At 29.7% G+C, this 26,229-nt stretch overlaps 1 protein-coding gene across 1 annotated transcript in view; it reads left to right on the top strand.

Moving 5' to 3' along the window:
- LOC142321491 (uncharacterized) overlaps positions 1-25,956 on the top strand; it is a 297,406-nt gene extending 271,450 nt beyond the window's left edge. The window contains exons 3-6 of the mRNA XM_075359623.1: positions 166-1,309; positions 18,299-19,053; positions 21,872-22,004; positions 25,489-25,956. Of these exons, the coding sequence (XP_075215738.1) occupies positions 166-1,309; positions 18,299-19,053; positions 21,872-22,004; positions 25,489-25,549 (2,093 nt within the window). The 3' untranslated portion in view covers positions 25,550-25,956. The remainder of the gene's footprint in view (positions 1-165; positions 1,310-18,298; positions 19,054-21,871; positions 22,005-25,488) is intronic.
- The last annotated feature ends 273 nt before the right edge of the window (positions 25,957-26,229 follow it).

Below are 26,229 nucleotides of genomic sequence, written 5' to 3'. Positions count from 1 at the left end.
ATAATTTATGATTCATTAATTTACAGTGAAAGTCGTAAGATGACTTCATCATATTTTATTTTAAATAACTTGAAATAACATATTTCGTTTATTATTATTATTTTTATTGCGCGATTGTGATTTTAAATGTATTTTTTAATTTATATATTTATTTTTGTTTTGCAGATATGACACCTAGCAGTTGGCAACGCCGGTACAGTAATGACAGCCAAGATATGCATTTTTACAACATAAAACAACAACTGGTCGTAGTAGAAAAACCTCAAGATGATAAACTAGTATTACCGGCGAACGAACAACAATCACAACTGGAATGGACACCGCACGCACGTAGAATACATTCTAAATCATCTTTGTGTAAAGAAAAAAGAAATCCGTTGTTAGAAAAAGTAAAAAATACAAAGCTATCTTGTTTCAAATCGATCAATAATATTACTACCACCGACTCGGACCCAGGGTCTGTTAACGATGACAAACAACAGCTGATTGCTGGAGGCGATATAAGGCGGCTGGCAGCCTCAATTGACGACCTCGTTGATGATGACGTGTTTGTGAAAGCGGGCAAAGTACGTGAAACAGTATCTTGCAGTAAAATCGATAGGGTATCGGGTCAGTTCAGTGCGTCGGCATCTAATGAAAACGTCGTGTATTTTAATAATAGATCTTTATGTCAATCTATCGGAAATAATTCTACAGAAAATAAGTGTAAAATGAAAAATCCGCAATCAAGTTCTTGTCTTTCCGCAAAACTGAAAGCTATGTCCGAAAAATATTTAAAAAGTTCTACCAGTCGTTTTCTCGCTAAACTTTATCGAAACGGAGGTAAAGCCGATATAGATTGTACTGAAGATCGACCGTCCGAACGGAAAGCAAAATTAAGAAGTTTTTCGTACGGAGCTTTGCCGGGCGTAGAAGAATTCCAAAGAAGACATAACCCGTTGTATCAAGAAGATGAAGATATGAGATACGTCGAAGAAGTGAATACGGTTCAAGATACTACGGAAGATTGTGATAGTGGAATTTTAGTGAACGGTTCGGCGAATTCGTCCGTGTGCGGTGTTACCATAGGTCACACGAGAAGCATTTCACAGGATCAAACCAGATCAAACAGTCCTCCGCCGGTACCTCCTCACAGAGATTTCCTTTCGACTATAAGCAACTTATCTGGACGTCAGTTTAAAGTCGTTAAATTACTACGGTCCGAAGCTTCTGAAGAATTAGGAATATTTATCGCCAAAACAAGAATGACCAAAGAGGGTAGCGTTGGTTACGTGATCGCCCATATCGTACCAGGAGGTCTCGCTGATAGGTAAATATTACGAATTTTTCAATCTATGCATACTTAAGTAAAAAATAAATAAGATTTTTCTTTGAAGTATTATTAAGTCGTAAAAAAATAAGGATAATTTATGGCTTAGATTTTCTGCTTAATGTTAATTATTGTACGATTAATTTTAGTTTAATAGCGTATATGACTTACTTGTTTTTCTGATTAGGAATATTTATTAGATACGAATCCCAGGAGAGAATTCCGAAAACTTTTTCATTAAAAATTATTAGGGATTTTATTGAATTTAATTTTTGTTTTTCGTTGTTTTTTTTTTGTAGATATTTTATTATTAAACCTTAATAGTAATCGAACTAAATTTAGTTCAGTTCTTAATTAATATTCTATCTCTTAATTTAATAAATCTATTTCTTCACAGCAAAGCACTGAGACCATTATATATTTTCAAAACATTAAATGAAATAAATGCATATCGGTTTCAAATTAAAATAACTATTATTTTTTCAACTTTTTCACCGACAACACCATAGACATAATTTCTTAACGTAAGAAATCTAGATGGAATTTGATCCGAATAATTTATTTTTACATACTGTGTAAACAGTTCTTTGAATCGAAAGTATCCAATCAGATTGCAGAATTATGATTTTTACTGTAAAAACCCAACTCCTGTTAATATCACCAATATTATAGAGATAAACGTATCAAAATAACTTGAATGATAAAAATATGGGAAATTTTTCAGAATTATTCCCGTATGAATTCCTTCACAGAGCAAAAGCAAAAATAATTCAGAAGAAAATTTTTTTGGAATAGTTTTTGTTACTTTTAATATTTATAATGATATTTTTTACCGATAATTTCACAACGTTCCTAAAAAGGGATTACAAATTTTATTAATTTTAATTATTGATCGTTTAAATTATTTTATAAAATGTATATTATTCTTGTAAATTAGCAAGAGTATTTCGTTCAGAGACCTTTCCTCCATTTGTTTCAAGTTTTATTTTTGACTTGCGGAAACTTTTACTAAACACTTCCTAGGTGCGAAACGAAAAACAATTTCATCAGAAGACTCCAAATTAAAAAAAAGTTTACTAAAAAATTATGTGAATTCTTAAAATTACTAGAATATTTTTTAAATACATTAAAATCATATATTATTATATAAAATTTAACACTTAAATTTTTTCTATTAAAATAGTTAAGTGACAAAAGAATATTTACAGCTAAAATTTCAGTTTAGATCAGGAATGTGAAATGTTAACCGAGAACCAACTGAGTGTCGATAATAAAAAAAATCCTAACTTTTTAATGTTATAATTAAAAAAAGAGAAGAGAATTTTTTATTTATTAAGTTTTATATGTTGTGTTTTCTATATGTGTATAACAGTAGATTTTAATACCGGTTGGTTAATAATAATAACTCTGACATCATAACATTAATAACTGCTTACTCAGAAAGTAAAATGTTATTAACAGATGTTCTGACAAAATAATGGTTGGTAATGGTACACAGAATAATACTATAGTGAAGTTTATTTAGTACGTTATGAAACGTAAAAATACAAATAATTAATTTATATGAAAAATAAAAATAAAACAACATACTTTTGGATCGAATTTTAAACCTCCTCCTTTTGTGATTTAGTTAAAAACGTGTGTGTATACGTGATTGCATACATTTTACAAAGATTTATTGATAAAAAATATTAAAAATATATGAAAACCTAATCAAAAATTGCGTTGTACTTGCCAGCAAAGACGCTATCTCATTGAATTAACAAATATTATATATATATATTATGTATGGCTAATGTTATGTTCACGTGCTGATGTTTGAGTGGAGGAATGAAGATTCTCAGCAAATTCTTACATAATCTTTTACGATTTGTTATTTTTTACAGATTTAGACCTCCCTGGTTTTCCACTATTTTATTAATGCTCGCTGATTCTTCAAATCGTTTGATGGTTTTTTACAGTGTACCTTTTGAAATAGGGATACGATTATTAAATGTTTTATTGAACAATTCACAAATTTCATTATACGACCTAACTCTCACCAAAGCTCCTTATCATTAAAAGTGTGATCGTCTCCTGTTCACTAAGTGATAATGTTAGCAGGTAGCTCAGAAAAAATTTATTTATTTAAAAATCTATTGCAAAAAATTGCAAGAAACAAAAGTGGTTTACAAATGTGATAAAGATAAGAGACCATCAATGATCGATCAGCTTGATCATCATGATTAGGTGACAATATTTTTATTTATTTGCTCATTAAATTGGGGGAAAAAAAATTTTGTGTTAAAAAATAAAATGTTTTAAATTTAACTTTTAAAATAACTTTCAATTAAATTAGATTAGATTTTAGTTTAATTTCTTTTTATTTAATTTTATTATTTGAACTTACTAAATTTAATAATTTTCAAAAAATCCAAATTTTATCCTGCCGCCATTTTGGAAATAGGCATATCGTACAAACCTTTTACTTATACCCTTTTTTGTCTTAAAGAGACCTTTACAATGATGTATCACACAAAGGGTGACCCTTTAAAATATTTAAGTTACAACCCCTGGGCCATCCCCAAGAAAGGGTTGAAATTTTCGTCAAAAAGTAAAGTAGTTGACCGATACCTTATCCTGAAAGTTACAGTATTCTATCTGGAACAGTTTTAAAGTTTTTGTGGGGTTTCCATACTTTTGACACATATGTATATATATTTAATATTAAATGAAATTTAAACCACCAAAACACAGTAAGCAGGTAAGTTAAACTCACTAAATTAATACCAAGAATCGATTTTCGTGGGATCCCGCATTTTCAGTTGGTATTTAGTTTCGTTCTCGTTATTTAGTTTAATGCTCGCTGATTCTTCAAATCGTTTGATGGTTTTTTACAGTGTACCTTTTGAAATAGGGATACGATTATTAAATGTTTTATTGAACAATTCACAAATTTCATTATACGACCTAACTCTCACCAAAGCTCCTTATCATTAAAAGTGTGATCGTCTCCTGTTCACTAAGTGATAATGTTAGCAGGTAGCTCAGAAAAAATTTATTTATTTAAAAATCTATTGCAAAAAATTGCAAGAAACAAAAGTGGTTTACAAATGTGATAAAGATAAGAGACCATCAATGATCGATCAGCTTGATCATCATGATTAGGTGACAATATTTTTATTTATTTGCTCATTAAATTGGGGGAAAAAAAATTTTGTGTTAAAAAATAAAATGTTTTAAATTTAACTTTTAAAATAACTTTCAATTAAATTAGATTAGATTTTAGTTTAATTTCTTTTTATTTAATTTTATTATTTGAACTTACTAAATTTAATAATTTTCAAAAAATCCAAATTTTATCCTGCCGCCATTTTGGAAATAGGCATATCGTACAAACCTTTTACTTATACCCTTTTTTGTCTTAAAGAGACCTTTACAATGATGTATCACACAAAGGGTGACCCTTTAAAATATTTAAGTTACAACCCCTGGGCCATCCCCAAGAAAGGGTTGAAATTTTCGTCAAAAAGTAAAGTAGTTGACCGATACCTTATCCTGAAAGTTACAGTATTCTATCTGGAACGGTTTTAAAGTTTTTGTGGGGTTTCCATACTTTTGACACATATGTATATATATTTAATATTAAATGAAATTTAAACCACCAAAACACAGTAAGCAGGTAAGTTAAACTCACTAAATTAATACCAAGAATCGATTTTCGTGGGATCCCGCATTTTCAGTTGGTATTTAGTTTCGTAATTACAATAAAATCGCTTGTTTTTGTTTTGATTTAGAAAATGCCTAAATCTTTACTGTTTTATAATCTTGAAGTTTGTTATGGACGAACACGCAACTCCATTGCCCAGTACTGGAAACCAGTACTCTTGATTTCAAAATACTGGAAGCCAGTATTGGGAAAGACACTAGTCTAATCAAGAGTACTAGCTTCCAATTCTGGAAAAGGTACTGGATCTCTTGATACTGAAATAAAGAGTACTGGTTTCCAGTACTGGGCAACAGAGTTACGTGATCGTCCATAAAAAACTTGAAGATTATAAAACAGTAACGATTTCGGCATTTTCTAAATTAAAAAAAAAGTGGTTTTAATGTAATTATATAATTAATTACTAATGAAGATGCGGATTCCGCGAAAATTGATTCTTGTTATTAATTTGATAAGTATAACTTATCTGTTTATCGTTTTTTGGTGGATTTTCATTTAATATAAATTTAGTTTTGCTCAGTGGTCAATATGTTAATTTTTTGGTTATTTTATCTTTTTTAGTCAATTAACCGATGGTAGGTGCAGCCAGACGGTTCGCACATTTAGTATCAGTGGCACTGGCTGTGTTGGTTGAGCTATTGCGTTGTATACCGACGCACCCCTCCAAAAATCGAAATTTAAAACACCCGGAAATAGTCTTTAGATATTTATCTAAAGAATATTTGCAAGCCCAAACCTACTCAATATTTCGTTTAGTATAGTCGGAAATGGGGAAAATTTGTAATTATTGTTAAAATTATTTTACCTTTTTTCATCCCGTTCAAGGCAGAATTTCGAAACCACTAGAAATTAATTTTTAGATATTAACGTGAAAATTACATACACCAAAAATCAAATTGATATCTTTATTTATTATCTAGAGATTAAAAAATTAGCCAGGTTTTAAAAAAAAATCAAAAATAAATTTTAACCCTTTAAACTTAGAATTTCAAAAACTCCTTTCTCAATGTACACTCACACCTAAAAGAAAAATGTGTATGCAAATTTTTATAAATTTATTTTCCGTAATTTCTGCTGGGCATCGATTATTAATTACATGTTATATATATATATATATATATATATAGTCAGGCAAATTGTGTCCAAACAGAATACAGAATATTATAAAAATAAATTCTTATTTACTAGATGTTCAATAATTTTGTCTTTTTTCTATGTTAAGCACGTTCGTAGAGATATGTGCTTCGCCAGAATATATATACAAATATAAATATTGGACTAAAAATAAATATATTTAAAAAATAAAAACAAAGAGTGATAATACATTTAACATTTCAGTCATTGATATAAAAATTCATCACTCGTTTTATATGAATTTATTACTGAACTTCACATTTATTTAATTTCATATGTTCTGCCAAAGCTGATATCTTTGTAAAAGCACTTAACAGAGAAAAGTGGAAACAAGACGTAAATAAATGAGAAATGCACTTTTTTAGAAGATAACTTCCACTCTATTTTCACTACCAATTTATTTATAATTTTTTTTTGTCTTCAGTTATTTGACTGGTTTGATGCAGTTCTCCAAGATTCCCTATCTAGTGTTAGTCGTTTCATTTCAGTATACTCCCTACATTCTACATCCCTAACAATTTTTTTATATATACCAAACGTTGCCTGCCTGCACAATTTTTCCTATCTATCTGTTCCTCCAATATTAAAGCGACTATTTCAGGACGTCTTAATATGTTGTGGCCTATAAGTCTGTCTCTCTTTTAACTATGTTTTTCCAAATGATTCTTTCTTCATCGACTTGCCGCAACACCTCAACATTTGTCACTTTATCCACCCATCTGATTTTTTAAATTCTCCTATAGCACCACATTTCAAAAGCTTTTAATCTTTTCTTCTCACGTACTCCGATGAGATCGGAGTACGTGAGTAGCTTTATATGGAGTTTCACGTCCATATAAAGCTACGCTCCAAACATATACTTTCAAAAATGTTTTACTAACGTTTAAATTAATTTCTGATGTAAGCAAATTATATTTTTGACTGAAATCTCGTTTCCCTTGTGCTATTCGGCATTTTACATCGCTCCTGCTTCGTCCATCTTCAATAATTCTACTTCCCAAATAGCAAAATTCTTCTACCTCCATAATCGTTTCTCTTTCTATTTTTACTTCCTTGTCCGAAGTAAAGAAAGTATTGTGATCGCGAAAAATTTCGGTTTTCAGATTTCAATGGAAATATCCATTATGACCATCACTGAATCCATTTTGACTAGTTTTGGTGTGATGTCTGTACGTATGTACGTTTGTATCTCGCATAACTCAGAAACGATTACCTTAGGATGTTGAAATTTTGGATTTAGGACTGTTGTAACATCTAGTTACGCAGCTCCCCTTTTGATTACAATCGACTGGAACAAAAACATCCAAAAAAGCCCATAATCTAAAACATTTGGATTTTTTCTTAACTGCAATAATAAGCCTCATTGAGAGATTTTCAACGATATAGCACAAGTGGTATTTATTTTCACTGGTTCCAGAGTTATAGCCAAATTAAATTTTAATTAATGAAATATTTGGGTCTTACAAGGGGATGGCACATCGGTTCGAATTCGACTTCATCTCCTTTTTTCAACTTTTTTTTCAATTTAAATATATTGATTTATTAACCTCTGATTGTAAAAAAATTTACGATAAATAATAATTCAATAATAACAATATATATATATATATATATATATGAAAAAATATCAGAAGTTATAATGAAATAAAATTTTTTTTTTTTATTTAAAAAAATATGTGTATATGTAATTTAATAGACATACAAGGAAGTCATGTGGTGTACACATCAGAATTTTATATTCGGTGGTCCATCTACATTATTTCTACTACATTTCATTGCTTTTGTTTTGTTCTTGTTTATTTTAATGCAGTAGTTCTTGCATAGGACTTCATCCGCGCAATTCATTGTTTCTTCTAAATCATTTTTACTCTCGGCTAGAATTACAATAACATCAGCAAATCATAGAATCTTTACCTTATCACTTGCACTGTTACTCTGGATCTAAATTGTTATTTAACATCATTAACTGCTAGTTTTATGTAAAGATTAATAACTAACGGGGATAGGGAACATCCTTGTCGGACTCCCTTTTTTTTACTGCTTCTCTCTTATGCTCTTCGATTATTACTGTTGAAGTTTGGTCCCTGTATATGTTAGCAATTGTTTTTCTATCTCTATACTAGAACCCTAATTTTTTTTAAATGGTGAACATTTTATTCCAGTCTACGTTATCAAATATCATTTCTAAGTCTGTAAATGCATGTATGTTGGTTCGTTTTTCTTTAATCTTCTTTCTTCTATTAATCTGAGCGCTAAAATTGCTCCCCTTGTCCCTATAATTTTCCTGAAACCAAATTGGTCTTCTCCGAATAGGGGAATATACCTTCGGAATATTTTATCAAGGAAGTCGCTTCCATCTTTGTTTTATGAAAATGCAGATAACTGCATTTTTTTGGAAAACAAACAGTCATAGTTGTCCACTACTTTCAGCTGCGCAGTACTCAGAAGACTAAGTGATGTTGATATGGCCGTTTAAGTGGTTCTGACCTACGCCCTTAACAACTACTGAAAGAGCTGCTGCCCTCTTTCAGGAATCATTCCTTATTCTGGCTCTCAACAGATACCTCTCCGATATGATTGCACCTTCGGTCCAGCTACTCTATATCACTGAGCACTCAAGCTCCCTCACCAACGGCAAGGTCTCATGATTCATAGAGGGGGTAAATAAATTTATCGTACTTTTAAGATTTCAACTCTGATATTAGTTGCCAATTTTTAGTGATACTAGTTGTAAGTTTTTAGTTTAGTTTTAGTCGTGATATAGTTTTATTTTATTTTTAATACTTCAGTTTTTAACCTAGTTTTAATGTTAGTTTTTTAATCTTTCTGTTATCCGAGAAGGGGCCTTTGCACCCCTCTCGGACTTTGTTAAATTTTGCTTATTTTTAGTTAAATTTTAGATTTTAGCTGTGGTATTTAGTTGTAAGATTTTTGTTTAATTTTTTTTCGACTGGGCTGTTTCTTTTATTTTTTTATATAAAAAAAATTATTCCGGGCGATGATAACGCGTAGGCGTTTTTTCGCTTCCAAAAAAAAAATGACCCCGACCTATGACCCTGACACTGACCCCAACCGCTGACCCGACCCCTCACCTGACTTAACCCTTTATCTGCTCGCGATCCTTACCAAAACCCCTGACCCTCGACTCTAAATTTTTTTTTTGTTTCTCATAGCCTGGGCTTGTTGTCGGAAGGGTTGTTTTTCAAATGGAGTCATTCGTCTCCACATCCGCCCACCCAATTTAACTACCTCAATCATGGAATGCGTATGTTCATATTTCTTGCGCAACATACGCAAAATTCGTGGAAAATTTTAATTTCGACGAATCCTTTTTTTTAAAAACCATTTCATTTTTCTTTTCTAAGTTTTTTCTGTTTTAATATCTGCAAAAGTGACATGCTTACGGACCTTAGCGGCTTTATCATCCGTTCTTGATAAATCCTTTAAGGACGGTTTAAGGGCCTACTTTTCTATTTTAGATTCTTTGTTGTCCATTACTCTAAATTTTTTTAAAAATAAAAATAATAATTAAATTCAAAAAGAAAAAAAGTAATTTTGTTTAAAAAAATAAATAAATGTAACTTATATAAAAATTTTACTTAAAAAAAATACAATGAATTTTTCTAACAATATTCTAAATCTAAATAATAATTATAAATGAGAACAAAGCCAATCTGGCATTCATAAATATATATGGTTACTACTGTAATTAAAATGGATCACATCATTGTTGTAATGCTTTTTTCCTGGCTATAATTAATCAAATATTTTAACCGTATGGAAATTGAATAAGATAGCTGTTAAAAATTAAATAATGAAAAGTAAAACTAAACCAAGTACCATAAAAATGTAGAAAATACATTTCTTACATAGTTGAAAAGCCATCTTCTGCCTAAATCATAATTTCACCCATCTTTAATTTGAAATTCTGCTTCTAATATTACCTAATTTCATAGATGTATGGAAATTATGATGTTGCTGTTTCATCTTTGCTTCTTTAATTTGCAAAATGAAAGTGCAAACTCATCTATAGATTTGCTGCCGCTAAAAATCTTGATATTTCAGCCAAAATAAACTGTATAAGGAGTTATAGCAAATCCAAATATTGTTGTAATTGCAGAATCGCATTTCAAAGAAAAAATCACTTCTGATTGCATTCATTGAATAAAAATAGAAAAAGGTATATTTAGTTTTGTATTGCATAATAAAGGTTAACTTGATCACTAAAACTCAACAGATACCTCTCCGATATGGTTGCACATTCGATCCAGCTACTCTGTATCACTGAGCACTCAAGCCCTCTCATCATCGGTAAGGTCTCATGATTCATAGAGGCATATTTGTAATTATACATATTAAAAATTAAACTTACCAACCAAATTTAAATGAAGTATGTTCTTTATTGTGAATATTGTAATTTTTTGAGGAAATTCTTTGTCCTGTCCCCCTTCCCCAATTTAATCTAATTTATACTAAAAACGGATTAATTGTTTGAAACCAGTATAACGTTAATCATTTTAATTCTTTTCAAAAAGATCCTTGTCTTTATACCTTCACCTTCCTGATGAATTCACAAAGATGTAAATCAAGTAATTCTCAGCGAATACTGCTCTCGTTTCGATTTCCGAATTTCGCACGAAGCCTATAATGACGTAACAGATCAGTTATGTCCACCTGTTTGAAGACCAATATAATTTTTAGAATGATTCACGATAAAAAGATGCATGAAGAAGTACGAAAAAATTATGAATACGGTTATACGATGCTCATAGATCTATTATTGTTATTCCTGGCCAAATGGATTCTTTTATTACACGGAGCTGTGTGTTTTAGCAGTTCTGTTCGGCTTTAGATAGAGGAAACAACCATTATATCCAGTACATACGCCTATCATAATTTCTTTTTGAAAAACAAGTTTCGTTTATTTCAATGATTCTTCTCACCCCTCCGATGAGAATTACTTTAATTGATAAGATATATCTCTGATAAATTATTTTCTTATAAAAAAAAAATTTAGTTATTGAAAATATTTTTAGATAAAAATATTTGGAATAATATAAAATAAGTTTCAAAAAACGAATTAATAAATAAATTTACTTTAAGTTAGAAAATTGAAAGTGGTAATATATATAAAGAAATTATCTAAATAAAAAAATAAGAAATAGTAAAAGGTATAAAATGTGAAAAATCGAAGGAAGCTTTCCAAAAATCTTTTTGAATCTATTTTTATAAATAAACAATATGTGTATATTGTGAAACTGAATAATTTCATGATTAATCGAGGATATTTGCAAGCGTTGTTAGAATTCCTTTATTTAATTTGAAAGTCATGACAAAATAAAAACCGATAAAATTATATTTGGTTTATTTATCTTGTTCTGCCTTATCAGGTCAGCAAATAATTCTTATCATATCTAATAAAATATAAGTCAATTTTAATGTAATTGAATGTTGACGCTAGGAAATCTAATCGTTTGTGGAAATATATTATCTAGGACATTTTATAACCCAAAAAAATAACATTTATGAACAATATTAGTAGCAATTCGTACTTAAACCTTCCTTTAACAATGAAATCATGCATATATGTCTATAATAAATCATTAAGAATTTCATTCTGAAGGATTTTAATTATACTCTTGATACTTTCAAATCATTTTTAGGTCGATCATGACTCGTTTGTCTTCATGTGCATTTAAAACCTATTTAATAAAAAAATAAAAAGAAAGAAAGAAGTCACGGTAAGATAACTCGAGTTAAATGTTAAATAAGACCGAACATGAAGTAACTGGAATTTTATAAGCGTAAACTGTTATGGTAAAATATAAAAGAGATTGTAGGAGATTTTAACAAGAGGAAAGAACGAGGAATGATAATGTATTAGATTACAGTGGTTCATAAACGTTTCCCGGCAGATAGCTGTTGCGGCGATACTTCGCTTCTTTTCAATTCTTTAGTAAATTAAATGACTGATTGCAGACGTCGTCGTAAAGTAACGGTGCTCTATTTCTAATGTGCAGTTAGACACTAACAACAACGCCCTCTTAGTTCTCGCTTCTCAGATGGCACACATGTTGTGTCCTAGTATACTTTATGATAAATTACATTTAACCTCGTACTTATGTTTTAAGAATAATTTAAAAATATGATTCATCATAAAATTACAGTTAATCGATTATTTTACCGCTTAAAAAAAGTACTTTCCACTCTGTTTTTAATTTAAAAAGAAATTTAATCTCTGCCTTACAAAGTTTTGATGAAAAATTATCTATGTTGAAGTATTATAAACTATATATAATGCGTTGATCAAACGATTGCTTTGATTTGAGCGTTCTGTTTTGTTTTTTGTTTTCGATTTTAAGGTTATTTTAATCAATTAGAAAGCGAGTAAGCGAAAAAGGAATAAAATCTATAGATTTTTTTTAATCTGAAAATGTAATCTGGATTATCAAATCTGTATTTAAAAAATTTATCCGATTTTTTTAATAGATTAAAAAAGATTTCCTTGAAGATAAAAAATTTAATCCAATTTTTTTTTTTTAATTTACATGTTCTAATATTATATAATAATATCATATTATAATTATGTATATTATAATTATGTATATAATATTTATAAATATCATATATAATTACAAATATATATATTATAATACAGAGTGATATTTAAGCATGGAAACAGCTTTACACTGCTATTCTGAGAGATATTTGGAAGCAGAAAGAAATGGAATTCTACATAGTTAAAAAAAATCAGCATTATGGTGGGTTTTTAATTTTTGGCCGCCATCTTGGATTCGCGATTTTGAATCAGATTTAATTTTTTTAAATGAGAAGGTGTATGCATGATTTCGATTTAAAATTTTATAAAAAAAAAAAAAAAAAAAAAAAACAATGGTGAAATCCGTTTTTCTGTTAATGTCTTCGTTATCGAGTTATAAGCATTCAAAGTTACAATGACGAAAAAATCGTGTTAACAATAAACGAGGTAAAACGCTCTGCGTTAACAATACTATCGCATTTTACATTCATAACGTACACAATAACGATATTTAAACAGTACTATAGTATTGATAATAATAAACAATAACTAATAACAACAAAGCAACAAATTAAACGGCTTTATCAACTAGCCAGTTGATGTAGCCCTTTAATCTGTTGTTGTATTGTTAATGATTATTGTTTATTATTATCAATATTATAGCGCTGTTTAAGGTTCTTTATTGTATGCGTTGTGATGAATGTAAAACACAATAAAATTTTTAATTTTATTAAAATTCAAACCCAGCGGGTTAGTCTAGTGGTAAACTCGTCTTCGCAAATTAGCTGATTTCGAAATTGAGAATTCCAACGTTCAAGTCTTAGTAAAGGCAGTTACTTTTATACGGATTTGAATACTAGGTCGTGGATACTGTTGTTCTTTGGTGGTTGGGATTCAATTAACCACACATCTCAGAAACGTTCGATCTCAGATTGTACAAGACTATACTTCACTTACACTCATACATATCATCCTCATTCATCCTCTAAGTTATTCCTGACGGTAATTCCCGGAGGCTAAACAGGAAAAAAGGAATAAAATTGTTAATGCAGCGCGTTTTACCTCGTTTTATTGTGAAAACTATTTTTTCTCACTGCAACTTTAAATGCTTATTTATTTGATAACGAAGGCATTAATAGTAAAACGGGTTTCACATTATTGTTCTTGTAAAATTTTAAACAAAATCATATGTTCACCTTCCTGTTTAAAAAAATTAAATTTTTTTCAATATCCCGGATCCAAGATAGCAGACAAAAATTAAAAACCCACCATAATGCAGATTTTTTTATCATTCAGATATGCAATATAAAGCTGTTTCCATACTTAAATATCAACCTCTACAATTATTATTATTATCATATGTCAGGATAATATAATAATATAAGTATGTAACAATCGACTGACCTCTGATGATTCTTATCAGAAATATAATCAATTGTATAATTAGATATTTAAATTTTTCAGATTACATATAGCTTAATAAAAGGTTAAGATACGTACGTATATAGGTTATGTATCATATATATTTTGAAAACTGTAAGGAAAACGGGGATATGACTTTTTACAGTCCCTCAAAAGTGAAATAAATATTTGACAAATTTTTTAGATAAAATGTAACCAGTTTTAAACAAAAGAGCCTTGTCAACTATAAATCAAAGTTGTCTTTAAGAACAACGTCCAACAAAACTACTTAAAAAGAGAATTTCAAAATGATAACATTCTTTTTTTCGTTCAGTCCATCTATGGACTACAAAACCTAATTAGGTTTTATTCTTCTTACTGTTCTTCCGGTCTTAAATAAAGGTGCGGCAATGAATCGGACGATTTGGCAACAATGTTTTTTTCAGAGTTAGAGTTGAGTAGGGATGAAACTGCTACTGCCATTCTGTAGCTTACTGAAAAGCGTTTGATTGCAATGGAGCAGTGGAGTGGAGAACAACGTGCCTTCCCTGCGAAAATATTTTACAAAAACGGGGACAGTTATGTAATTGCTCAGCGTGAATTTTGAGAACATTACCAATTAATCGCAATAATGCTCCATCAGTTCATGTCATCAAGACTTGAGTTTGAAAATTTGAAGCACTGGTTCTACACTAAAGAAGAAAAGTGGTAGTGTAAAAGCAGTATGCACAGCCGACAATATCGTGACTGTGAGAAACGCATTTTAGCGATGTCCACGCCGGTCAGCGCATTGTCATTCTGCCACTCTGACTCCCTGACCCCAGCATACGGCAAATTTTAAACAATTACCTCAAACTTTACCCGCATAAAATTCAAATAACTCATGCGATACACGAAAGCCTATGAAAACAGGGTAAATTTCTCTCAAACTTTACTGTAGTTAATAAAAGGCAAGACCTTGTTAACAATTTACGGATGAGGGATGAGGCTAATTTTCATTTGTCAGGATCTGCTAACAAGTAAAATTTCCGATACGCTTCCTAAAACCCAACAATTCCCTTAGAGATGCTGCAAAATGTAATGATTGACTTTAGCAAGAGACTTATTGAGTGTATATAGCGGAACGGCGGTTATCGTTCACTTTGAGAAAATAAATTTCTCTTTTCGGCGACTTAAAATCAAAAATAGCAAATGATTTCATGTCTGTTGTGTTCATAATAGTTAAAACCAAATAAAATTAATAATTTACTCTTAATAACGTGTTTAAAATGCCCCGATTCATTGCCACACCTGTACTTCCAATAATCCTTCATTTTAACATTTGCTGCTTCCATTTTCTATTTTCATTAACCCACTCCACCTCTACTGTTACTATATTGTATAAACATTATTACGTTTTCTGAAAGACATTTATAAAATTAAAGTAAAATGTGTATTTTACGTTAAAAAATCTTTACTACAGTTTAAATAAATTAAAAGAATATTTGACATATTAATGTTGCATCGAATAAAATACTTTAAATAAATTTAATTTTAGTCCCTAGAACCTGTTAAAACAATAATTCTTATTAAAACTAATAAGTTGAACGCGTCTTCCCAAATCAGCTGATTTGGAAGTCGAGAGTTCCAGCGTTCAAGTCCTAGTAAAGCCAGTTATTTTTACACGTATTTGAATACTAGTTCGTGGATACCGGTGTTCTTTGGTGGTTGGGTTTCAATTAACCACACATCTCAGAAATGGTCGAACTGAGAATGTACAAGACTACACTTCATTTACACTCAAACATACATATCATCCTCATTCATCCTCTGAAGTATTATCTAAACGGTAGTTACCGGAGGCTAGACAGGAAAAAAAATTGGTTCTGCGAAAAAATCAAAATAAAAAACAAATAAATAAATAAATGGGGTTTACTGATTATACAAAATGTTAAAATGCTCCCTAATTTTCAAGAATAATGTTTTTTTTATTTAGATGCTTCAGTATTATGGTTTTTCCACTTCCTATTATTTTTTATGATAAATAAAATAATCTCTTTATTTTACCCATAAAATTACCGTAAATTAAATTCTATGCAAGTTTGGATAATAAAATTTACTCTTTTATCAATCATTTAACAAAGTTACTGTACGTCAAACCTCAACAAACGTGTTTTTCATCACAGAGTTTTTCTCTTTTATGTTGGATATCATGAAAACTACAGGAGCTACAGTCCTGGGACCTGTTTTTTTTCTCGGTCAAGTCAGAGGAACCCCATTTATGGGCAGAGTGTTGGGCTCACTGACAGGTTTCGCAAGAAAATAAAAATAATTTTTCATATAAATTTTTCAAATTGTTCTAAAGCATAATTTAGAACATTAATTTTTATCTGAGTTTAAATTTTTATGAATTTTATTTTTGTTCTTATATAGCTTACAGCAGAATTTAATAAAAAAACATGTTTTTATGAACTTGTTAAAATTAAAATTCTACAGAAAACTTGCTAATGGAAATCTATTGAATACGGATTACCTACTTTATTCCCCCCAGCCCCCCAGGTTCTTTGTGGCCCCTGCAAACTATTTTCTCTAACTTCAAGTCAAATCACAGGTAGTGGATTTAATGATTGGAAACATGGGTACTAGCAGGTCAAAGAATATGAGAGCTCATGTTCTATGCCAGCCTTATGGGGTGATAATCTCAACAAATTTGACTCTGTTAGTGAAAGGATTCAATCATGCCAAGTGAATGTTGCTACAGTTGTGATGCTGTACAAATCTCTGATTGCATTTGTAGATGAACCAAAAGGTCTATTCAACTTCTATAAGATGGCTGGTGAAAAAAACCAAAGACTGTCCAAGCTGTTCTTGAAACTGAATTCGATGGTGAATGCGTAGAAGATACGCTTAAAATATCACGAAAAAGGAAGAAGTTTTGATGAACCTGATTCATCTGAACCAGGAGAGGAGGAGGAAGTAGAAATCACAAACCATAATTTTCAAGAAAGTGTTGATATGATTATTAATAAGCTTCTTTTGAGCTGAACAATAGAATCACAGTTTAACTGAGTTTTTTCAGCAGATTCTCCTTCTTAATAAATCTATACGGCTAGAATGCCAAGGAAATCAACACAGCTGCTTCTTCTTTGCAGAAGATTTATGCAACTGACATTAAAAAATTGTCATGTATCGTTGAGTGTCTTCATTTAAAGGACTTTTAAACTCAATACGAATTAGACAATGTCAATGCTGAAGAAGAAATATCACTATAGCAACTTAACAGATTTCTAATATCAAAAAATCTTCAGGAATTATATCCTCACATAAGTATTTGCCTTAAAAAAGTGTATTTTGTACATTAACAACAAATTGTGTAGTTGAAAGATCATTTTCCACACTGTCAAGAATCAAAAATTATTGGATCTACTCTTTCTCAGAAAAGATAGGTTCATCTAGCTGTTTTAATAATAAAAAAAAAACTTTACTATGAAACTTGATTTTCATGATGTTATTTATGATTTTGCTTACGTCAAAGCAAGATTTAAGCAGTTTTGATGTACTACAGTTTGACTTGTTTTAAAGATTTCACACGTGTAAGAGCTTTTTAGGTAATATAACCTCTATATTAAAACTGAAAATTGTTATCTGTTAATACCTTTTTTTTACACCATGTTTTGAAAGGTCGATTTTCACCTTTGTTGAAACAGTGGTAAAGTATAAAAGAATTAATGTAGTAAGTATACAGTAGGATGTAATTGGTGTGTAACTTGTCTATGTTGTTTCAAAATTTAAAAAAAAAATTATTACAAACTTTTATAATTTATGAAGGTGATTTAGTAGAATAGTTGGAATAGTATTGGTTAAAAATTGGATCCTGGAGGAGGACAGGTGATGGGGAGGAACAATGATGGGGAGGCATAGGGGTGGGAATTTTACCTAGGCTCATGGGTGCAAAACATGTAAATGCAGTCCTGACTATGGTGTTCTGTCAGTATTTTGATTGAAAGGCTACAATTTTTTTTAATATTAGTTCCAGAATTTAAATGAAGAGAGGACCATTAAATGCCTTTTTCCTTCTGCTTGTATGTGACATATTTATTGCTTACAGATATTTTACTAAATGATTGTTAATAGTCAGTATATTAATAAATAAATACATATAAAAGTAATCTATATTTTTATTAAAAAGTATAGATTTTACTTATTTTAATTTTCTTTTTTTTGTTTTTAGAGAAGGAACTCTTAAAGTAGATGATGAAATCATTAATGTAAATGGACGTCGTCTTCGAGGTCTAACAATGTCTGGTGCAAGAGAAGTCCTTTTGAGTGGTCCCCAGGAAGTAGACATTGTCATTGCAAGAGGTCCATCTCTAGAAACATCTAACAGTGCAACAACATTAAGAAAAACAAAAAATGAAACAGAGAAATTTAGAATGCCTGAAAGTTCAGTCGATTATGAAAATGTCCTAGTCCTTCCTCGAGCAAGAACAGATAACAAACGTTCTGTTTTCTTACATCAGCTAATATCTGAAGAGAGCCCTCAGTCTCTTTCTGAAATTGAAACCAAAGAATCTTCACAACCTTTATCTTTACAACAAACAAAACCTTCTAAAAGAAGACATTACCAGAAAAATAGTAATAGTATTAACAATAAACTTTTAAGAAAAGCTATGGCTAGTTATGTAAACAACGGTAACAGTAACAATAATCAAACAGTTATTTCTGATACAGACAAAAAAATTGATGACAGTAAGTCAAATAATATTCCAGCATATGAAGAAGCAACAAATTTTTGTACTTTACCAAGAAGACCTCGATCTACAGTCTGCTCTTTTCATACTTTTATTTATGAAAAGGGTCCAGGCAAAAAAAGTCTAGGATTTACCATAGTTGGTGGTAAAGATTCTCCCAGAGGGCCAATTGGCATTTTTATCAAAAGTGTTTTAGAAAATGGCCAAGCTGCTGAGGACGGGAGATTAAAAGAAGGTAAGTTTTTATTACTTTTAATATTATTCAGCAACGGTTTGCAAAATTTTATACCTGATTTCAGCGTTAGCATTTATTTTATGGAATAAGAGGTTTCCAAAAGTAAACCCAAGCAAAAGGAAAACACTTGTAACATTAGTTAACTAACTGTATACCCGTTCTTCAGAAAATGTTCAATAAGAAATATTACAATGAAAAAGTATTTATTTTTTATCTTTCATTTACTTTCATGTATCTTAATTTGTACTGTAGGGGATAGATCCATCATTGGAATTCCTAAAATTAAGTTTAGTGTTGATGTGATGTAAATAATTCAAAATTTCTTTGGTGTACAGTATCAATACATTTTCAGAAATCTGCCCTAAGAAAAAAGCAATATTGCAGTTAATTTTAAATTTTTTAGCAATTTTTGAATGTATTAATTTTGGGAATAATTAAATGAGCTAATCCTCTCTACCTCTACTGTTAGTAGTACATTATTTTTTAATGAATTGTTAATTAAAATAAATAAAAATAAAATTATAATCTTTTTTTAATGAATTTAAAAAATTAAATATGAATTTAGAGAAATGCAGGATTTAGGGAATTCTACTTTTCTTTTTCTGTTTAGCCTCCAAAACCACTGTAAGGTCGTATTACTTAAGAGGATGAATTTAGTTTGATATGTATGAATGTAAATGAAGTTTAGTTTTGTACAGTCTCAGGTCGACCATTCCTAAGATATGTGGTTAAATGAAACTCAACCACCAAACAACACCAGCGTCCACAACCTAGTATTTAAATCTGTATAAAAGATAAAAGTAAGTGCCATTAAAACGATTTGTACTGTAGAACTCTCGACTTTGAAATCATCTGATTTGCGATGCTGCGCTCACCATTAGACCAACCCGGTGGGTTAGGGAATTCAACTTAACTCTATTTCATATGTTACTGATAGTTTAAAAGACATCCCTAAACTTCTATTTTAGTTAATACTAGCTACATATTTTTCTATAATTCATCTATTTTTTTCTTATAGATGTAAGAGACACTATAGTTAAAAAATTGCTTTTAACTTGCTTTTGCTTATTAAAGGATGAGAGAAAAAAAATCTGCTTCAAACTGGATAATTACTATCAAAAGGGTTCTTGCTGCCAAGCTTTGTAGTTTACAGTACTTCAGTCCAATCACATGGCGCTTGGGGAAAAGTTTATCAGTTAATATAATCTGTGACATTTACCTCAGTTAACCTATTTAAAATTTTATAAAAATATAATGTATATTTATTAGTTTTTTGCTCTTTATATTTTACCCTTGTATTTAATTACTAATTTAAAATTTTAAGAGTCATTATAAATAAATACCTTACTTTAATAATAATTTTATTGCTTTTATTTAATTAAAGCATTTTATTTTACTGTAAAAAAAATTAAAAACAAGAAAGTAGAAAACAAAAACTGAAAATAAAAATTGTATTAAGCTTAGGACAACACATTACTAGTTAAAATTATGCAAAAGTTCAAGAAAATAAATTATCTGAATTCCTGAGAGAACTAGAATATGGGTGTTATCTGATTTTGTTCTTTGATCATATGTAACAGAATTATAGTTTATAAGTTATATGTATCAGAATTTAATATTTAATTTGTATTATATTGTAGCATCAGTAGGCAGTATTCAGAGAAAAAAATATATTATCAACTTTAATACGTGTCTATCATTACGAGGTTAAAAGTTATATTGATTTTTCTAATGTTGCTGTCATTCTGTTATGGAGAACCTAAACAGCATTAAAAATAACCATTAGGCTGTTAATTATAAATTAAGTGGACAGTTCATTCTTCCCTTCTCAAATTCATTCTTCACAACTTGATGGTTGTTGTATTATCCTACGTCCACATATCTAAATATCAATATTGTAAATCGTTCAAGTAGATCTGGTTTAACTTATTTGAAATCCATTTCATAAATATTTTATAGAGCGATATAAAATGCCGAATAGCACAAGCTAAACGAGCCTTCAGTAAGAAATATAATTTGTTTACATCAAAAATTAATTTAAATCTCAGGAAAAGATTTTTGAAAGTGTATGTTTGGAGTGTCGCTTTATATGGAAGTGAAACTTGGACAATCGGAGTATCTGAGAAGAAAAGATTAGAAGCTTTTGAAATGTGGTGCTATAGGAGAATGTTAAAAATCAGATGGGTGGATAAAGTGACAAATGAAGAGGTATTGCGGCAAATAGATGAAGAAAGAAGCATTTGGAAAAATATAGTTAAAAGAAGAGACAGACTTATAGGCCACATACTAAGGCATCCTGGAATAGTCGCTTTAATATTGGAAGGACAGGTAGAAGAGAAAAATTGTGTAGGCAGGCCACGTTTGGAGTATGTAAAACAAATTGTTGGGGATGTAGGATGTAGAGGGTATACTGAAATGAAACGACTAGCACTAGATAGGGAATCTTGGAGAGCTGCATCAAACCAGTCAAATGACTGAAGACAAAAAAAAAAAAAAAAAAAAAAATATTTTATCTCAATATAAATAATAAATTAATGACTTACCATACAGTATTTGGACAGAATGACCTGCAACAATGGAAATACACAACAGTTTAAAAAACTTGTCAATAACATCAAAAATTATTTCTTTAAAATATGATCATACTTACTGTTTTATTACTATACAATTGATAATTACTTTATTTATTTAAACAGATATGTTTAAACAAATAAATTGAAACTTTATTGACTGTACGATTATAAAAATTTAGAGATAGATAATTTTTATTAATTTATTTTAAAATTTGTTTAAAATTATATTATTTGTTATTTTATAGGAGATGAAGTGCTCGCAGTCAATGGCCAAGTTTGCCATGACCTTTGTCATGCTGAAGCAGTGGCTCTTTTCAAAGGCATTAAATCAGGCCCTGTTGCTCTTCACATATGTAGACGCATACGCCTGCCACAGTCGTAAGTATTTTTATTAGATACACACACATTTTAAAATAGACACATACATATAAACTTTTCATTGTGTGAGAATTAATAAAGATTAATTCTAATATTAGTAATTTTTTTTACTAGTCTGTTATTTAATGAGTCTCAACCCACCTTTCATTCATTCCTATTTTTTATTAATCTTCAGATCTGAGAATATTTACAGATTCTGAGATCTGAAAATTAACACCCACATTTTATCTTGTTTGAGATATTTTTAGTATTTTCATCTCATCTTGTTTTTACCTTCAAAACAAAGCTGTAACACCAAACTAGTTACCTAGATGCTTCAGTATATCAATCTAACAACCAGAATCCACCATTCCATTAGGCAAATGAAATAACTGCATAAAGCTCTATGATTTGAGGAGATCTAATATTTATTTACTGTTATATGTATATAATGAACTAAATACTTTTAACTAGGTTCTATTGAGTTGGGGTTGGAGGGTCGCAAAATAATAATTATATATATTTCTTTTTTACTTTTTGGGGTTGTGAAGCTAAAAAGGTTAAGAAATGTTGACTTACAGTAACGAATCTTACAGTAAGAGTAACTCTTACAATTTTTACTATAAATCTTCAATGTTAGCACCTTTGCCTCATCTCGTGCCACAACTTATGGGAGAGTTCATTGTACATTCTAACCAGCATGTCTGGAGTAATGGAAATGACTGCAGTTTCAATTCTACCTTAAATAGAGTAAATCATGTGCAAAGTCACTTAAAAAAGATTCTTTATGAAACTCCTCAAAAAAAATTATATTGGGTCAGATCAAATGATGTTGCTGTCTACAGCAAACAAGCTCTGTCATCGAACCCATGCCGACCAATCCAGCACTTGGGGAAAACGTCACTCAACCAATCCGTACAGAGTTATGCCAGTTAGGAGGCATACAGTTGCCAAATGAAATTCTTTTGTTCATATTGCAGTTGAGGAAAGAGCCATGGACGTAGCTTATCTAAATTAAAAACTCTTGTTACAATTGGTTCTGTGAAAAAGAACGTTTCGTAAACTTGTCATGGGATATTGTGCAGAAAACGCTTAATTTGGGGAGTCCCTTTTGCATTATATGAGTTCATGGTAATTTTCTGACTTTCAGATATAGTCATTATGTGTGTTAACTTTTCCACTAAGATGAAATGTTGACTCATCACTAAATATAATATGATGAAGAAAATCATCATCTTCATACTCCTAAATTTCTACTGCGAAACTAGAACTCATAGTGCAGTCATAAGGCTTTAAAGCCTGTATCAAATGTAAACGATATGGATGCAAATATAAGAGTTTCTTTAAAACATTCCACACTGGCATTGCTAGTTCACAGCCAGGCTTCCTAACATTTTTTTTTAGGACTACACAGGTAGATATCCAGTCATTTCAAACTATTATGTCATCAATGAACAAAATTGTGAAAATGTTACTGTCATTTGGGATCAAAATTAAATTTTCTACAGAACGAACGTTGAACTGTATTTACAGATTCACATTTAGCAAACTGCAAAACATAGAAGGCTTCCAAATGAAAAGACAGCGAATCAATCTACAGCCAAGCATGCAACCAAATCTGCCCTTTTTGCTCATTGATTCTAGCCTTAATCAATACTGTACACCTCATGAAAGAGATATTATAACAAATTAAACTCTGGTTCACCTGGTACTTTATAACAACCTAATCTTCAATTTGTCAAAACTTGTTTGCTTTACTCAGTCAACACAAATAAGCCACTAGTAATTGGGTCATACTTGTGCCATCTCTGTATCAGGCTGAGAACTTTTTGAACAAGCCTGGTTGGTAATGTGTTGTACGGTAATGTATCTAACATGATCTGAATGGTAGAATATCTTCTAAGTGGAAGGTACTTTCCTCTACATCCAATCATACTATATCTCTGTAGATTTTATTATAAACTGTAACTGGATGAAATAATGTATAAATTAGTTCTACTATAACCATTATAAATGATAAATCTGGGTGTGAAAAAATGAAATAAATATTTATTTATAATTTTTTTTTTTAAATATTTTTATTTAAGTTATGACATAATTATTCAATAAGATATTTTATCACTTTCAAATCACATCATAATGGTAGGTTTGCTGTTCTCAGATAACAAACAATTTTTCCAGCATTTGCCTGGAAGAATTAAGGAAAACATTAGAAAAACCTTGATCAGAGCAGTATAACGATGTGTAAAATTATAAATAAAAGATAGAAGTGGTTATAATATGTATTAATACAAAAGCAATTATTTTATGAAATAACAGTTGCAACTTTGCTGATTATAAATAAACCATAAGTACATAATAAAATAACAATATTAAAGGTATTAATTGGTAAATATTTAAGTACATATTTTAAAAAATAACTATGTATGAAAATTTCAGGTTTATTAAAAGTTATTTTTTAGACTTTTTAACGAAGTGCTGCGATTTGTACATTACAAAATTAGCTAACTTAAATTGTAAATAAATTTATCAAATCCGTAAATTGTTAGGTAATTTTTTGAAAATAGAAACTGAGGTATAATAATTGTTTTTTTTTATGGCCTCCCCATACTCTTACAGCCATCTCCAACCTCTATGAAAAGAGAGCCCTTCTCTAAACAGGGAAGCAAGAATGACCTATTCTAGTGTGGAAGCAAGTGCAGTAGACAGTTATAAGTGTACTACACTTGACCTATCGGGAAAGGGAAAAACTATTATCTAAAGTAACAATTAGAACTTCTCAGAGAAAGATTTAACAATAAAACTAATTTATCTAAAACCCTATTAAAATAAAACCTATAACCAACAATGCTGCAGACTGTCAAAAATAAACTTGCTATACTATGATATAGGTTGGAATATTGACAAAGAAATAACTTCTTTTCCTTGCAGAGTCATTGCATATTCATAAATACAAAACGTATGCCAGAATTTTTAATATATTTTTTATTATATATATATATATATATATATATATATATTTTTTTTGTGTATTAAACAAAGACCTGAAAGCCCATTTTTTAACCAAAAATTCATTTCGATTTTTTTAAAGTAATTCTAATATATAATATTGCATTTTAAGTGGGATTATATAAAAAAATAAATTACTTGTTCTTAACAATGATGCCAAATTTAATGTTTGACTAAGATACTTCAAAGCAGTAGAGTACAGTCAGTAACTATGAACATGTATAAACTAATTGAAGTGCGCTATAGATTGATTAAACTAATAAGAAAATTAAATACCACTCTAAACGAAATGTCCATTGGAAGGAAAGCCAACAGAAAAGTATAACATAATTTATTTACAAAAAAATATTAAAAAATAAACTAAGATTATTAGTCTCATAAATAGCATATATATTGTAGAAAAAAGAAAATTTTGAGTCAAGTAATTCAATATTATTAGTGCACAATTTATTTTTTTATGCACCTAATTCCAAAAATTATTTCTTATCTGTTTCAGGTCCAATAAAGCAAAATCGTGTACTGATCTTGTAATTCCATCTTGCCCAGATGAAGAATAAATTAGTATTTAAACAAACAAAAAATAAAAAAATAAAACAACTAGTCTTCAGCATCATCTAAAAAAATTTTGTTTCATATATCTTCCTTTCTACACTGTAATATATAATTCTGTTTAGTGATTTAAAAAAAAAATCATGTACATAAGTATTACTTTATTTTACTATATACATTTTTATTTGTAATTGTTTTTTTTTATTATTATAAATGTTATATTATCTGTAATTTTAATGTAAAAATTTAGTTTAAAATAAAACCTGATTGTATTTTAATTAATTTTGTTGTTATGTAAAGTGTAAAATGAGATAAAAAATGTGTTTCAACTGCTGTTTTAATTCAAGTAGTATGTACCTGACATACATCCAGTTGTATCAAATATTTGTTTCATAATATGTTAAATAATATATGTTCTTCAATGTATAAACTGATGCCTTTATTAATTTAACTGCTCTCTCCTACTTTCATTTTCCTATTAAAATCTTGAAACTATTAACATAATTTAATAAGGATTTTTCATCAGGACAAATTTCTACCTAACAACAAGCAAAGGCGATTAAAGTTAAGAATATTTAAACTGGAATGCAAAATTAAGAGGCCTACATTTAAGAAACAGCCATTTCACCTAGATGTTGGGTCATTTACATGTCCTAACTTACCAGCAGTGCAGGAGATAAGGTTTTGG

This window comes from Lycorma delicatula, chromosome 3 (genome assembly GCF_047948215.1).
Source record: "Lycorma delicatula isolate Av1 chromosome 3, ASM4794821v1, whole genome shotgun sequence".
In the NCBI taxonomy this organism is placed as follows: Eukaryota; Metazoa; Arthropoda; class Insecta; order Hemiptera; family Fulgoridae; genus Lycorma; species Lycorma delicatula.
The sequence above is the reverse complement of the archived record's forward strand: the minus strand, read 5'-3'. Positions and strand labels throughout refer to the sequence as shown.